Source organism: Chiloscyllium punctatum, unplaced genomic scaffold (genome assembly GCF_047496795.1).
Source record: "Chiloscyllium punctatum isolate Juve2018m unplaced genomic scaffold, sChiPun1.3 scaffold_518, whole genome shotgun sequence".
NCBI classification, from domain to species: domain Eukaryota; kingdom Metazoa; phylum Chordata; class Chondrichthyes; order Orectolobiformes; family Hemiscylliidae; genus Chiloscyllium; species Chiloscyllium punctatum.
In genome coordinates this window covers 66,446-82,016 of record NW_027310252.1, presented here as the reverse complement: position 1 = coordinate 82,016, position 15,571 = coordinate 66,446, and the positions used below count along the sequence as shown (strand labels likewise).

Here is a 15,571-nt window from a genome sequence, read left to right as displayed (position 1 = left end):
ACAGGCCGCACACTGAGAGGGAGGGAGAGTCACAACAGGCCGCACACTGAGAGGGAGGGAGGGAGAGTCACAACAGGCCGCACACTGAGAGGGAGGGAGGGAGAGTCACAACAGGGCGCACACTGAGAGGGAGGGAGGGAGAGTCACAACAGGCCGCACACTGAGAGGGAGGGAGAGTCACAACAGGGCGCACACTGAGAGGGAGGGAGGGAGAGTCACAACAGGCCACACACTGAGAGGGAGGGAGAGTCACAACAGGCCGCACACTGAGAGGGAGGGAGGGAGAGTCACAACAGGCCGCACACTGAGAGGGAGGGAGGGAGAGTCACAACAGGGCGCACACTGAGAGGGAGGGAGGGAGAGTCACAACAGGCCACACACTGAGAGGGAGAAGGAGGGAGAGTCACAACAGGCCGCACACTGAGAGGGAGAAGGAGGGAGAGTTACAACAGGCCGCACACTGAGAGGGAGGGAGGGAGAGTCACAACAGGGCGCACACTGAGAGGGAGGGAGGGAGAGTCACAACAGGGCGCACACTGAGAGGGAGGGAGGGAGAGTCACAACAGGCCACACTCTGAGAGGGAGGGAGAGTCACAACAGGCCGCACACTGAGAGGGAGGGAGGGAGAGTCACAACAGGCCGCACACTGAGAGGGAGGGAGGGAGAGTCACAACAGGGCGCACACTGAGAGGGAGGGAGGGAGAGTCACAACAGGCCGCACACTGAGAGGGAGGGAGGGAGAGTCACAACAGGGCGCACACTGAGAGGGAGGGAGGGAGAGTCACAACAGGCCACACTCTGAGAGGGAGGGAGAGTCACAACAGGCCGCACACTGAGAGGGAGGGAGGGAGAGTCACAACAGGCCGCACACTGAGAGGGAGGGAGGGAGAGTCACAACAGGGCGCACACTGAGAGGGAGGGAGGGAGAGTCACAACAGGCCACACACTGAGAGGGAGAAGGAGGGAGAGTCACAACAGGCCGCACACTGAGAGGGAGGGAGGGAGAGTCACAACAGGCCGCACACTGAGAGGGAGGGAGGGAGAGTCACAACAGGCCGCACACTGAGGGGGAGGGAGAGTCACAACAGGCCGCACACTGAGAGGGAGGGAGGGAGAGTCACAACAGGCCGCACACTGAGAGGGAGGGAGGGAGAGTCACAACAGGCCACACACTGAGAGAGAGAGGGAGGGAGAGTCACAACAGGCCGCACACTGAGAGGGAGGGAGAGTCACAACAGGCCGCACACTGAGAGGGAGGGAGGGAGAGTCACAACAGGCCGCACACTGAGAGGGAGGGAGAGTCACAACAGGCCGCACACTGAGAGGGAGGGAGGGAGAGTCACAACAGGCCGCACACTGAGAGGGAGGGAGGGAGAGTCACAACAGGGCGCACACTGAGAGGGAGGGAGGGAGAGTCACAACAGGCCGCACACTGAGAGGGAGGGAGAGTCACAACAGGGCGCACACTGAGAGGGAGGGAGGGAGAGTCACAACAGGCCACACACTGAGAGGGAGGGAGAGTCACAACAGGCCGCACACTGAGAGGGAGGGAGGGAGAGTCACAACAGGCCGCACACTGAGAGGGAGGGAGGGAGAGTCACAACAGGGCGCACACTGAGAGGGAGGGAGGGAGAGTCACAACAGGCCACACACTGAGAGGGAGAAGGAGGGAGAGTCACAACAGGCCGCACACTGAGAGGGAGAAGGAGGGAGAGTCACAACAGGCCGCACACTGAGAGGGAGGGAGGGAGAGTCACAACAGGGCGCACACTGAGAGGGAGGGAGAGTCACAACAGGCCGCACACTGAGAGGGAGGGAGGGAGAGTCACAACAGGCCGCACACTGAGAGGGAGGGAGAGTCACAACAGGGCGCACACTGAGAGGGAGGGAGAGTCACAACAGGCCGCACACTGAGAGGGAGGGAGAGTCACAACAGGCCGCACACTGAGAGGGAGGGAGGGAGAGTCACAACAGGCCGCACACTGAGAGGGAGGGAGGGAGAGTCACAACAGGCCGCACACTGAGAGGGAGAAGGAGGGAGAGTCACAACAGGGCGCACACTGAGAGGGAGGGAGAGTCACAACAGGCCGCACACTGAGAGGGAGGGAGGGAGAGTCACAACAGGCTGCACACTGAGAGGGAGAAGGAGGGAGAGTCACAACAGGCCGCACACTGAGAGGGAGGGAGGGAGAGTCACAACAGGCCGCACACTGAGAGGGAGAAGGAGGGAGAGTCACAACAGGCCGCACACTGAGAGGGAGGGAGAGTCACAACAGGGCGCACACTGAGAGGGAGGGAGAGTCACAACAGGCCGCACACTGAGAGGGAGGGAGAGTCACAACAGGCCGCACACTGAGAGGGAGGGAGGGAGAGTCACAACAGGCCGCACACTGAGAGGGAGGGAGGGAGAGTCACAACAGGCCGCACACTGAGAGGGAGAAGGAGGGAGAGTCACAACAGGGCGCACACTGAGAGGGAGGGAGAGTCACAACAGGCCGCACACTGAGAGGGAGGGAGGGAGAGTCACAACAGGCCGCACACTGAGAGGGAGAAGGAGGGAGAGTCACAACAGGCCGCACACTGAGAGGGAGGGAGGGAGAGTCACAACAGGCCGCACACTGAGAGGGAGGGAGAGTCACAACAGGCCGCACACTGAGAGGGAGAAGGAGGGAGAGTCACAACAGGCCGCACACTGAGAGGGTGTCCACACTGACCTTCTGAGGAGTGACCCACCCACACCCATTCCCCTCCCAAGTCACTCTACATCCACCCCTGACTAATGCTCCCAACCTACACATCCCTGGGCACTATGGGACAATTTCCCACGGTCAATCCACCCTAACCTGCACATCCCTGGGCACTATGGGACAATTTCCCACGGCCAATCCACCCTAACCCGCACATCCCTGGGCACTATGGGACACGTGCAAACTCCACACAGACAGTCGCCCGAGTCTGGGATCGACCCTGGGTCCTTGGTGCTGTGCTAACCCAATGAACCACCGTGCCATCCCAAAGCTCAAGGGAGACAGCTGGAGGTCTATCCAGCCCGTCCCCATGGCTGAATGACCTCACCCCCCCTCCCCCCTTCCCCCCACTCCCCGGAATGTCCTCCATACTCCCTGTCCAGTGTCGTCACTGCCCTCCGATAGTTAAACAGCTAAATGCCCTGGTGTTAAACCCAACACTCCCCTCTCCAACCACCCCACACACTGCCCAGTGTCAGGCGCCATGTTCACTCTTGGATGTGGCTGGGGCAAACAGCCCACCCCTGGGGCAAATACCTAATCCCCCGACCAACTGGGGACGAGAGCAGGGAAAGGCATCTCCAGGGGAATCACGGCCACTGCTACTTCTGGGATCTTCCTGTGCGCAGGTTGGCACCCAGGAGGAAGGGAGACTCCCCCACGAAGGCCTCACCGCAGACACACGCCCAGGGAGAGAGCCCGAACAGGCTGTTTGGGGCCTCCATTCTCCCACGACACGCAGCTCACCACGTCATCCTCCTCCACGGATTCCACTTGCTGTTTCCCTTCCAGAACATTCTCCGCCCTGTGGTTAAACCACCACAACCAACACGACAGGCCCAACCGGCCAAACAACCGCTCGGTGACCCCACCCCCTCAGGCCCGTCCCGACCCGAAGGTCAGAGGGTCAGTGCTGAGGGAGTGGGCACTGTCAGAGGGTCAGTGCTGAGGGAGTGGGCACTGTCGGAGGGTCAGTGCTGAGGGAGTGGGCACTGTCAGAGGGTCAGTGCTGAGGGAGTGGGCACTGTCGGAGGGTCAGCACTGAGGGAATGCAGCACTGTTGGAGGGTCAGTGCTGAGGGGGTGGGCACTGTCGGAGGGTCAGTGCTGAGGGAGTGGGCACTGTCGGAGGGTCAGTGCTGAGGGAGTGGGCACTGTCAGAGGGTCAGTGCTGTGGGAGTGGGCACTGTCGGAGGGTCAGTGCTGAGGGAGTGGGCACTGTCGGAGGGTCAGTGCTGAGGGAGTGGGCACTGTCGGAGGGTCAGTGCAGAGGGAGTGGGCACTGTCGGAGGGTCAGTGCTGAGGGAGTGGGCACTGTCGGAGGGTCAGTGCTGAGGGAGTGCCGCACTGTCGGAGGGTCAATGCTGAGGGGGTGGGCACTGTCGGAGGCTCAGTGCTGAGGGAGCGGGCACTGTCGGAGGGTCAGTACTGAGGGAGTGGGCACTGTCGGAGGGTCAGTGCTGAGGGAGCTCCGCACTGTCAGAGGGTCAGTGCTGAGGGAATGCCGCACTGTCAGAGGGTCAGTGCTGAGGGAGCGCCGCACTGTCGGAGGGTCAGTGCTGAGGGAGCGCCGCACTGTCAGAGGGTCAGTGCTGAGTGGGTGCCACACTGTCAGAGGGTCAGTGCTGAGGGAGTGGGTACTATCGGAGGGTCAGTGCTGAGGGAGTGCTGCACTGTCAGAGGGTCAGTGCTGAGTGGGTGCCACACTGTCAGAGGGTCAGTGCTGAGGGAGTGGGTACTGTCGGAGGGTCAGTGCTGAGGGAGCGCCGCACTGTCAGAGGGTCAGTGCTGAGTGGGTGCCACACTGTCGGAGGGTCAGTGCTGAGGGAGCGCCGCACTGTCGGAGGGTCAGTGCTGAGGGAGCGCCGCACTGTCGGAGGGTCAGTGCTGAGGGAGCGGGCACTGTTGGAGGGTCAGTGCTGAGGGAGTGGGCACTGTCGGAGGGTCAGTGCTGAGGGAGTGCCACACTGTCGGAGGGTCAGTGCAGAGGGAGTGGGCACTGTCGGAGGGTCAGTGCTGAGGGAGTGGGCACTGTCGGAGGGTCAGTGCTGAGGGAGTGCCGCACTGTCGGAGGGTCAATGCTGAGGGGGTGGGCACTGTCGGAGGCTCAGTGCTGAGGGAGCGGGCACTGTCGGAGGGTCAGTGCTGAGGGAGTGGGCACTGTCGGAGGGTCAGTGCTGAGGGAGTGCCACACTGTCGGAGGGTCAGTGCTGAGGGAGTGGGCACTGTCGGAGGGTCAGTGCTGAGGGAGCGCCGCACTGTCGGAGGGTCAGTGCTGAGGGAGCGGGCACTGTTGGAGGGTCAGTGCTGAGGGAGTGCCACACTGTCAGAGGGTCAGTGCTGAGGGAGATTTCTACACAGCCACTACTGAAGGAAGAGCAGGAGGGAGTCCTCCCAGGGGTCTTGGGGCCAGTACTTAACCCTAACCCATCGCTGATGACCTCAACAACATCTTATTGCTGTTTTGGGCTCTTGCTGTGCGGAATGTCACTGTCATTGCAACTCAGCTGTACCGGACTGACACACCTCCACTTACAGTGAGAGCATTGAACCCATCTATCTCGTATAGGAGCGCAGAAACAAGAGTTAACAGTGTACAAAGGAAGATCCCAAAACACCCGGGGTTATTGTCTGGCTCATTCAGACAGCTCAACGTTCAACTGCAATGGATCACAGCTATTCAGCCCAGTCCAACAGCAACTCCTCAAACATCATCTTTAGGACAGAGAGAAGGGAGGGGAGTTAGAGGGAGAGAAAGATAAAGGTAGAGGTCGAGATGGTGAGGTAGGGATTGAGGGAGCAAACTGGGGAGAGAGAGTGTTAAAGAGAGAGAACTTGAGAGACAGGAATGGCGAGAGGGAGAGAAGGGAGACAGATGCAGATGGAGATAGTGAGGGAGACAGACAGTAATTAAGTGTGAGATAGATCAATACCAAGTGAGACTGTGACAGACAGACAGAGAGAGAGAGAGGCAGAGACAGAACTGAGACAGAGAGAGAGAGAGAGAGAGTTAGGGACTGAGACAGAGAGGCAGAGACAGGACTGAGACAGAGAGAGAGAGAGAGAGACAGGGACTGAGAGAGTGAGAGAGAGAGAGAGAGAGGGGCAGAGACAGGACTGAGACAGAGAGGCAGAGACAGGACTGAGACAGAGAGAGAGAGAGAGAGAGACAGGGACTGAGAGAGTGAGAGAGAGAGAGAGAGGGGCAGAGACAGGACTGAGACAGAGAGAGAGACAGGGACTGAGACAGAGAGAGAGAGAGAGGGGCAGAGACAGGACTGAGACAGAGAGAGAGAGGCAGAGACAGGACTGAGAGAGAGAGAGAGAGAGTTAGGGACTGAGACAGAGAGGCAGAGACAGGACTGAGACAGAGAGAGAGAGAGAGAGACAGGGACTGAGAGAGTGAGAGAGAGAGAGAGAGAGAGGGGCAGAGACAGGACTGAGACAGAGAGAGAGACAGGGACTGAGACAGAGAGAGAGAGAGAGGGGCAGAGACAGGACTGAGACAGAGAGAGAGAGGCAGAGACAGGACTGAGAGAGAGAGAGAGAGAGAGACAGGGACTGAGACAGAGAGAGAGAGAGAGACAGGACTGAGAGAGAGAGAGAGAGAGAGACAGGACTGAGAGAGAGAGAGAGAGAGAGACAGGGACTGAGACAGAGAGAGAGAGAGGGGCAGAGACAGGACTGAGACAGAGAGAGGGTCAGAGACAGGGACTGAGACAGAGAGAGAGAGGAGAAAAACAGAGACAGGGACTGACAGAGAGACTGAGCCATACTGAGAGAGACTGAGATATGGAAAGATTGAGACTGAATCGCAGGGAAAGTCTGAGACAGAGAGACAGAGACTAAGGCAGAGACACACAGAGAGACTGAGACATGCTGAAACAGAGACTGAGATAGAGAGATTTGGAGGGGCCGGTGTTGGACTGGGGTGGACAAAGTTAAAAATCACACAACACCAGGTTATAGTCCAACAGGTTTAATTGGAAGCACTAGCTTTCGGAGTGCTGCTCCTTCACCAGGTGTAAGATCGTAAGACACAGAACTTATAGCAAAAGTTTACAGTGTGATGTACCTGAAATTATATGTTGAAAAAGGCCTGGATTATTTGTTAAGTCTCTCATCTTTTAGAATGACCATGTTGGTTACAGTTCTTTCATATGTAAATCCCAGAACCTTTTTTTAAAGTTACATTTTCAACAATAGGTGCCATGTTGGCAAAGATAATGTATTGAAGGGGGGAGGCTGTCTGTGCCCCAATTTTCAGACAGCTTCTAATCTAACAAAGGGATTTACTGGGACCGAGACAGAGACACGAGGAGAGACTCAGATACAGAGTCTGAGACAGAGACACGGGGAGAGACTGAGATACAGAGAGACCGAGACAGAGACACGGGGAGAGACTGAGAGACAGACCGAGACAGAGACACGGGGAGAGACTGAGATACAGAGAGACTGAGACAGAGGCACGGGGAGAGACTGAGAGACAGACCGAGACAGAGACACGGGGAGAGACTGAGATACAGAGAGACTGAGACAGAGACACGGGGAGAGACTGAGAGACAGACCGAGACAGAGACACGGGGAGAGACTGAGATACAGAGAGACTGAGACAGAGACACGGGGAGAGACTGAGATACAGAGAGACTGAGACAGAGGCACGGGGAGAGACTGAGAGACAGACCAAGACGGAGACACGGGGAGAGACTGAGATACAGAGACTGAGACAGAGGCACGGGGAGAGACTGAGATACAGAGAGACTGAGACAGAGACACGGGGAGAGACTGAGAGACAGACCGAGACAGAGACACGGGGAGAGACTGAGATACAGAGACTAAGACATAGGCACGGGGAGAGACTGAGATACAGAGAGACTGAGATACAGAGAGACTGAGACAGAGACACGGGGAGAGACTGAGAGACAGAGAGACTGAGACAGAGGCACGGGGAGAGACTGAGATACAGAGAGACTGAGATACAGAGAGACTGAGACAGAGACACAGGGAGAGACTGAGACAGAGACACGGGGAGAGACTGAGAGACAGACCAAGACAGAGACACGGGGAGAGACTGAGATACAGAGTGACTGAGACAGAGGCATGGGGAGAGACTGAGATACAGAGAGACTGAGACAGAGACACGGGGAGAGACTGAGATACAGAGAGACCGAGACAGAGACACAGGGAGAGACTGAGATACAGAGACTGAGACAGAGACACGGGGAGAGACTGAGAGACAGACCGAGACAGAGACACAGGGAGAGACTCAGATACAGAGACTGAGACAGAGACACGGGGAGAGACTGAGAGACAGACCGAGACAGAGACATGGGGAGAGACTGAGACAGAGACACGGGGAGAGACCCAGCCTTACTCAGAAGCACTTACCCAGTTGACCAATGGGCTCTGCATGAACTGCTGTAGTTTGTAACTGAGCTGAGAGTCACTCTTGAGGACAGATCGTCTCCGGGTGCTGAGAGCACGCCCTGACAGCTCCATAATTCACCGACAGCGCGGTCACCAGATAGGCACGGTGTCAGGAACACATCGCCAACTCCTTCCAGGGCTTCATCAGCTCCCAGTGAGAGACAGGAACAACACCACCAACCAGGAACACACCATCAGCCGAAGGAATATTCCCAAACACTTCCTCAAGCACTGACACACTCTTACTCAACCAGCCAACTCTTCCTGTGTAAGACAGGAAACTTCCGCCAACTGGAGAGGCTCCTCCCAGTGATCAGACCCTTCCTCAAAATTACCCTCTAAAATATTACTGACCCCGCCCTCAAAATTACCCTCTAAAATATTACAGACCCCCCTCAAAATTACCCTCTAAAATATTACTGACTCTCCCTCAAAATTACCCTCTAAAATATTACTGACCCCCCCCTCAAAATTACCCTCTAAAATATTACTGACCCCCCTTCAAAATTACACTCTAAAATATTACTGACCCCCCCTCAAAATTACCCTCTAAAATATTACTGACTCTCCCTCAAAATTATACTCTAAAATATTACTGACCCCCCCCTCAAAATTACACTCTCTAAAATATTACTGACTCCCCCTCAAAATTACCCTCTAAAATATTACTGACCCCCCTCAAAATTACACTCTCTAAAATATTACTGACCCCCCCCTCAAAATTACACTCTCTAAAATATTACTGACCCCCCCCTCAAAATTACCCTCTAAAATATTACTGACCCCCCCCTCAAAATTACACTCTAAAATATTACTGACTCTCCCTCAAAATTACACTCTCTAAAATATTACTGACTCCCCCTCAAAATTACCCTCTAAAATATTACTGACTCCCCCTCAAAATTACCCTCTAAAATATTACTGACTCTCCCTCAAAATTATACTCTAAAATATTACTGACCCCCCCTCAAAATTACCCTCTAAAATATTACTGACCCCCCTCAAAATTACACTCTAAAATATTACTGACCCCCCCTCAAAATTATACTCTAAAATATTACTGACCCCCCTCAAAATTACCCTCTAAAATATTACTGACCCCCCCTCAAAATTACACTCTAAAATATTACTGACTCCCCCCTCAAAATTACACTCTAAAATATTACTGACCCCCCTCAAAATTACCCTCGAAAATATTACTGACTCTCCCTCAAAATTACACTATGTAAAATATTACTGACCCCCCTCAAAATTACACTCTGTAAAATATTACTGACCCCCCCCTTAAAATTACACTCTAAAATATTACTGACCCATGTTCAAAATTACACTCTGTAAAATATTACTGACTCTCCCTCAAAATTACACTCTAAAATATTACTGACCCATGTTCAAAATTACACTATGTAAAATATTACTGACCCCCCTCAAAATTACACTCTAAAATATTACTGACCCCCCTCAAAATTACACTCTGTAAAATATTACTGACCCCCCCCTTAAAATTACACTCTAAAATATTACTGACCCCCCTCAAAATTACACTCTGTAAAATATTACTGACCCCCCCCTTAAAATTACACTCTAAAATATTACTGACCCATTGTCAAAATTACACTCTGTAAAATATTACTGACTCTCCCTCAAAATTACACTCTAAAATATTACTGACCCATGTTCAAAATTACACTCTGTAAAATATTACTGACCCCCCCCCTTAAAATTACACTCTAAAATATTACTGACCCATGTTCAAAATTACACTCTGTAAAATATTACTGACCCCCCTCAAAATTAGACTCTAAAACATTACTGACCCTCTTCAAAATTACACTCTAAAATATTACTGACCCACCTCAAAATTACACTCTCTAAAATATTACTGACCCTCCTCAAAATTACTCTGTGTAAATTATTATAGACCCTTCCCCCAAAATGACTGTGTGTAAAATATTACTGACAACCCCATTGAAATCATTGTGTGTAAAACATTACAGACGTCTCCCTCATAATTGCTGTGAGTAAAATATTACTGACCCTGCCTCTGAGGGGCTGTTCGTGGTTGAAGAACGTGGTGCTGGAAAAGCACAGCAGATCAGGCAGTATCCAAGGAGCAGGAGAATCGACGTTTGGAGCATCAGCCCTTCGTCAGGAATGAGAGTTGTGGGCCAAGGGGGTGTAGAGATAAATGGGAAGGGGGTGGGGTTGGGGGAAGGTAGCTAGGAATACAGGAGGTAGATGGAGGGTGGGGGTGGAGATGATAGGTCAGAGAGGAGGGTGGAGAGCTGATAGCTGGGAAGGAAGATGGACAGAAGGTCAGGTCAAGGGGACAGTGCTGAGTTGGAGGCTTGAGTCTGGGATAAGGTGGGGGGAAACTGGTGAAATCAGTTGGGGTTGGGGTTGGAGGGCCCCAAGGTGGAAGATGAGGCATTCTTCCTCCAGGCGTCAGGTGGTTTGGGTTTGGTCACAGAGTCGTAGAGATGTACAGCACGGAAACACACCCTTCGGCCCAACCCGTCCATGCCGACCAGATATCCCAACCCAATCTAGTCCCACCTGCCAGCACCCGGCCCATATCCCTCCAAACCCTTCCTATTCATATACCCATCCAAATGCCTCTTAAATGTTGTCATTGTACCAGCCTCCACCACATCCTCTGGCAGCTCATTCCATACACGTACCACCCTCTGTGTGAAAAAGTTGCCCCTTAGGTCTCTTTTATATCTTTCCCCTCTCACCCTAAGCCTATGCCCCTCTAGTTCTGGACTCCCCCACCCCAGGGAAAAGACTTTGCCTATTTATCCTATCCATGCCCCTCATGATTTTATAAACCTCTATAAGGTCATCCCTCAGCCTCCGATGCTCCAGGGAAAACAGCTCCAGCCTGTTCAGCCTCTCCCTGTAGCTCAAACCCTCCAACCCTGGCAACATCTTGTAAATCTTTTCTGAACCCTTTCAAGTTTCACAACATCTTTCCGATTGGAAGGAGACCAGAATTGCACGCAATATTCCAACAGTGGCCTAACCAGTGTCCTGTACAGCTGCAAATGATCTCCCAACTCCTATACTCAATACTCTGACCAATAAAGGAAAGCATACCGAACGCCTTCTTCACTATCCTATCTACCTGTGACTCCACTTTCAAGGAGCTATGAACCTGCACTCCAAGGTCTCTTTGTTCAGCAACACTCCCCAGGACCTTACCATTAAGTGTATAAGTCCTGCTAAGATTTGCTTTCCCAAAATGCAGCACCTCACATTTATCTGAATTAAACTCCATCTGCCACTTCTCAGCCCATTGGCCCATCTGGTCCAGATCCTGTTGTAATCTGAGGTAACCCTCTTCGCTGTCCACTACACCTCCAATTTTGGTGTCATCTACAAACTTACTAACTGTACCTCTTATGCTCACATCCAAATCATTTATGTAAATGACAAAAAGTAGAGGGCCCAGCACCGATATTTGTGACACTTCACTGGTCACAGGCCTCCAGTCTGAAAACAACCCTCCACCACACCCCTCGGTCTTCTACCTTTGAGCCAGTTCTGTATCCAAATGGCTAGTTCTCCCTGTATTCCATGAGATCTAACCTTGCTAATCAGTCTCCCATGGGGAACCTTGTCGAACGCCTTACTGAAGTCCATATAGATCACATCTACTGCTCTGCCCTCATCAATCTTCTTTGTTACTTCTTCAAAAAACTCAATCGATTTTGTGAGACATGATTTCCCACACACAAAGCCATGTTGACTATCCCTCATCAGTCCTTACCTTTCCAAGTACATGTAGATCCTGTCCCTCAGGATTCCCTCCAACAACTTGCCCTCCACTGAGGTCAGGCTCACCGGTCTATAGTTCCCTGGCTTGTCTTTAACACCCTTCTTAAACAGTGGCACCACGTTTGCCAACCTCCAGTCTTCCGGCACCTCACCTGTGACTATCGATGATACAAATATCTCACCAAGAGGCCCAGCAATCACTTCTCTAGCTTCCCACAGAGTTCTCGGGTACACCTGATCAGATCTTGGGGATTTATCCACCTTTAACCGTTTCAAGACATCCAGCACTTCCTCCTCTGCAATCTGGACATTTTTCAAGATGTCGCCATCTATTTCCCTACAGTCTATATCTTCCATATCCTTTTCCAAATCCTGATGCAAACTATTCATTGAGTATCTCCCCCATTTTCTGTGGCTCCACACAAAGGCCACCTTGCTGATCTTTGAGGGGCCCTATTCTCTCCCTAGTTACCGTGGCGGAGGAGGCAAGCCTTGGTCAGTGCTTTGAGGATGTGGCAAGACAAGGTGGCAAAGATCGAGCGGTGGATGCGGCGTTTATGGATTTCAGCAAGGCATTTGATAAGGTTCCCCATGGAACCTCCCTGGGGGTGTAGTCCATCTGGTCCAGGTGATTTATCCACCTTTCGGCTTCCCCAGCACCATCTCCTTGAAGATGGTCTCCACACTCACCTCTGACTTCCCTGACTCTCTTGAAGCTCTGCTGGTGTCTGAAAACTGAGGTAAAGTATTTACTCAGTTCCTCTGCCATTTCTTTGTTCTTCTCCAGCCTCCTTTCCAATGTCCACTGTCACCTCTGTCTTATCATTTATCTAACCTTAAAAGAAAAACCTCTTGCATTCATCTTTCAGATTACCAACTCCCTTACTCTCAGGTATCATCTTCTTCCCCCTTATTGATTTTTATTTCAGTGCTCCTCTCCCGGTTTTTAAAAGCTTCTCAATCTTCCGGCTTCCCACTAATCTTCACCACATTGTCTGCTCCCTCTCTGTTGCTTTTAGAGTTGACCATGAGAACCTTTTTCCACGTATGGAGTCAGCTATTACGAGGGGGTGTAGCTTTAAATTAAGGGGTGGTAGGTATAGGACAGATGTTAGGGGTAGATTCTTTACTCAGTGAGTCGTGAGTTCATGGAATGCCCTGCCAGTAGCTGTGGTGGACTCTCCCTCTTTATGGGCATTTAAACGGGCATTGGATAGGCATATGGAGGTTATTGGGCTAGTGTAGGTTAGGTGGGCTTGGATCGGCGCAACATTGAGGGCCGAAGGGCCTGTACTGCGCTGTATTGTTCTATGTTCTATGTTCTATGTTAAACTGTCGCTGACTTAGCTTTCAAAATTCTAGAAATTCTGGGATGATCCCTGTGGATTGTAAACTTTACCGCACGAAGGGAGAGAGCCAGAGAAAACAGGGAACGATAGTCTTACGCCATTAGTCAGCAAAATGGTAGACTATTTCAGATGACATGATGAAAAAATACACTGAGATAAAACAGATCAGATCAGACACAGGAAGGATTTCATAAAACTTTGATAAAGAGAAGCCGGTGAATGCAGTGTATTTAACATTTCTGAAGGTTTCAGAAAATGTAAGGTGGCACGGTGGCTCAGTGGTTAGCACTGCTGCCTCACGGCGCCAGGGACCCAGGTTCAATTCCAGCCTCGGGCGACTGTCTGTGTGGAGTTTGCACATTCTCCCCGCGTCTGTGTGGGGTTTCCTCCCACAGTCCAAAGATGTGCAGGTTAGGGTGGATTGGCCGTGCTAAATTATCCCATAGTGCCCAGGGTTGTGCAGGTTAGGGTGGATTGGCCGTGTTAAATTGTCCCATAGTGCCCAGGGTTGTGCAGGTTAGGGAGGATTGGCCGTGCTAAATTGTCCCATAGTGCCCAGGGATGTGCAGGTTAGGGAGGATTGGCCGTGCTAAATTGTCCCATAGTGCCCAGGGATGTGCAGGTTAGGGTGGATTGGCCGTGCTAAATTGTCCCATAGTGCCCAGGGATGTGCAGGTTAGGGTGGATTGGCACTGGGCCCCTGGGACGGGGAGAATCCCTCAACGTCGGCCGACTGAATGAGCCAATCATTGGCTTCAGCAAGAAAGCAGGAGGACAACGCCCCCTGGTCTGCGTCGGTGGAGCTGCAGGGAGGACACTGCCGAGTCCCTGGGAGTGACGGTAACCGACAATCTGGGCCGGGGTTTCCCGAGTGGATGGTGGCGGTCAGGAAGGCCTGACGACCACCCCCCCCCTCCTTCCTCGGGAGTTTGGCACCTCCGTAACGACCCTCACCGTGCGCGTAACAGACTGGTCCAGCAACCCCTCTGCCCGGGGGCCGTTAGAAACTACAGAGAGGTGTGCGCACAGCCCAGACCATCACGGGGGCCAAGCTCCTTTTACACGTCCCGTTGCCGTGGAAAGGCTGCCGACATCATCAAAGACCCCCTCCCACCCTGGCAACCCTCTCCCACAACCTCTTTAGAACATACACCAACGGGAACAGCGTCTTCCCCACTGTTCGGCTGATGAATGGGCCTCTCTAACGTCAAATAACGCTGACTGTGTTCTTGCCCAGTGTGCGCCCTCTGTCTTACGTTTTGGTTCGGCCTACATCCTTACTGCGAATCCACCTGCACTGCTCGCGAACAAAGCTTTTCTCTCTCCTTTAGGTCCATGTCACCGCGAATCAACTGATGTCCGCTGAGGTTGGAAAGCTGGCTGGAAAACCCCCACAACCGATGCGTTCCAGGAAGTACATCCTGGGATTTCTCCGGACTCTGGGATAACATAGGTCACCAAACCCGCAGGTCGGAAATCAAAGAGTAAAGGCGAGGAAATCGTCGAGGTCTGCCTTTGATCAAACGGTGAAGGGGCGACCAGGTGGAGGGATAGAACGCGTTTGTTGTTGTTCGGAGAAATGAACTGAATTTCAACAGAAGGAGAAGAAACCGAAGAAGTTGCTTTGAAAAGCGAACACAGGAGACAAACCTGAGTTTTATTGCGAAATGTTACCACCTTAAAAATCACACGATGCCAGGTTATAGTCCAACGGGTTTATTTGGAAGCACTAGCTTACGGGACGCTGCTGTTCACACTCCACAACCACCTGGTGAAGGAGCGTCGCTCCGAAAGCTAGTGTGCTTCCAATTACACCTGTCGGACTATAACCTGGTGTCGCGTGGTTTTCAACTTTTTCCACCCCCGCCCCAACACCTTCAGATCTTAAAAGCGACGTCTTGATGAGGAGACCGTCACATCTTCAGGCGGATGAGAAATGGGCAGGCATTCATCAAGTTGTGTTACCGGTGGATGGGAGGCGTTGCGGGTGAACGCAGTAGGAGGTCACTTGGGAGTAAGGAAGAGCCGCACAGGTTGTCTACCTTCTTACAGGCCTCTCGTTCAGTCTCTCTTTCAAAAACAAAACAGGATGAAATAACCTCTTAAAACCATTGTACTGTCAGCGGGCACAGCTCGCAGTACCATGATTATCCACAAGGTGCCAAAAGCATTGGCGGTGCTGGCAAAGCTCTGAGGCAATGCCAAAGCCCCCTTCCCCCTCTCTTTGGTCGCAAGAGAATAGAACAAACCCAAGCTGCTCCACATGAGC

At 52.6% G+C, this 15,571-nt stretch overlaps 1 protein-coding gene across 1 annotated transcript in view; it reads right to left on the bottom strand.

Annotated features, from left to right (window-relative positions):
• Positions 1–8,384, bottom strand: part of LOC140473109 (protein Daple-like) — a gene marked incomplete at its 3' end in the record, with an annotated part of 31,367 nt that extends 22,983 nt beyond the window's left edge. The window contains exon 1 of the mRNA XM_072567558.1: positions 8,135–8,384. Within this exon, the coding sequence (XP_072423659.1) occupies positions 8,135–8,245 (111 nt within the window). The remainder of the gene's footprint in view (positions 1–8,134) is intronic.
• Between the last annotated feature and the right edge of the window lie 7,187 nt (positions 8,385–15,571).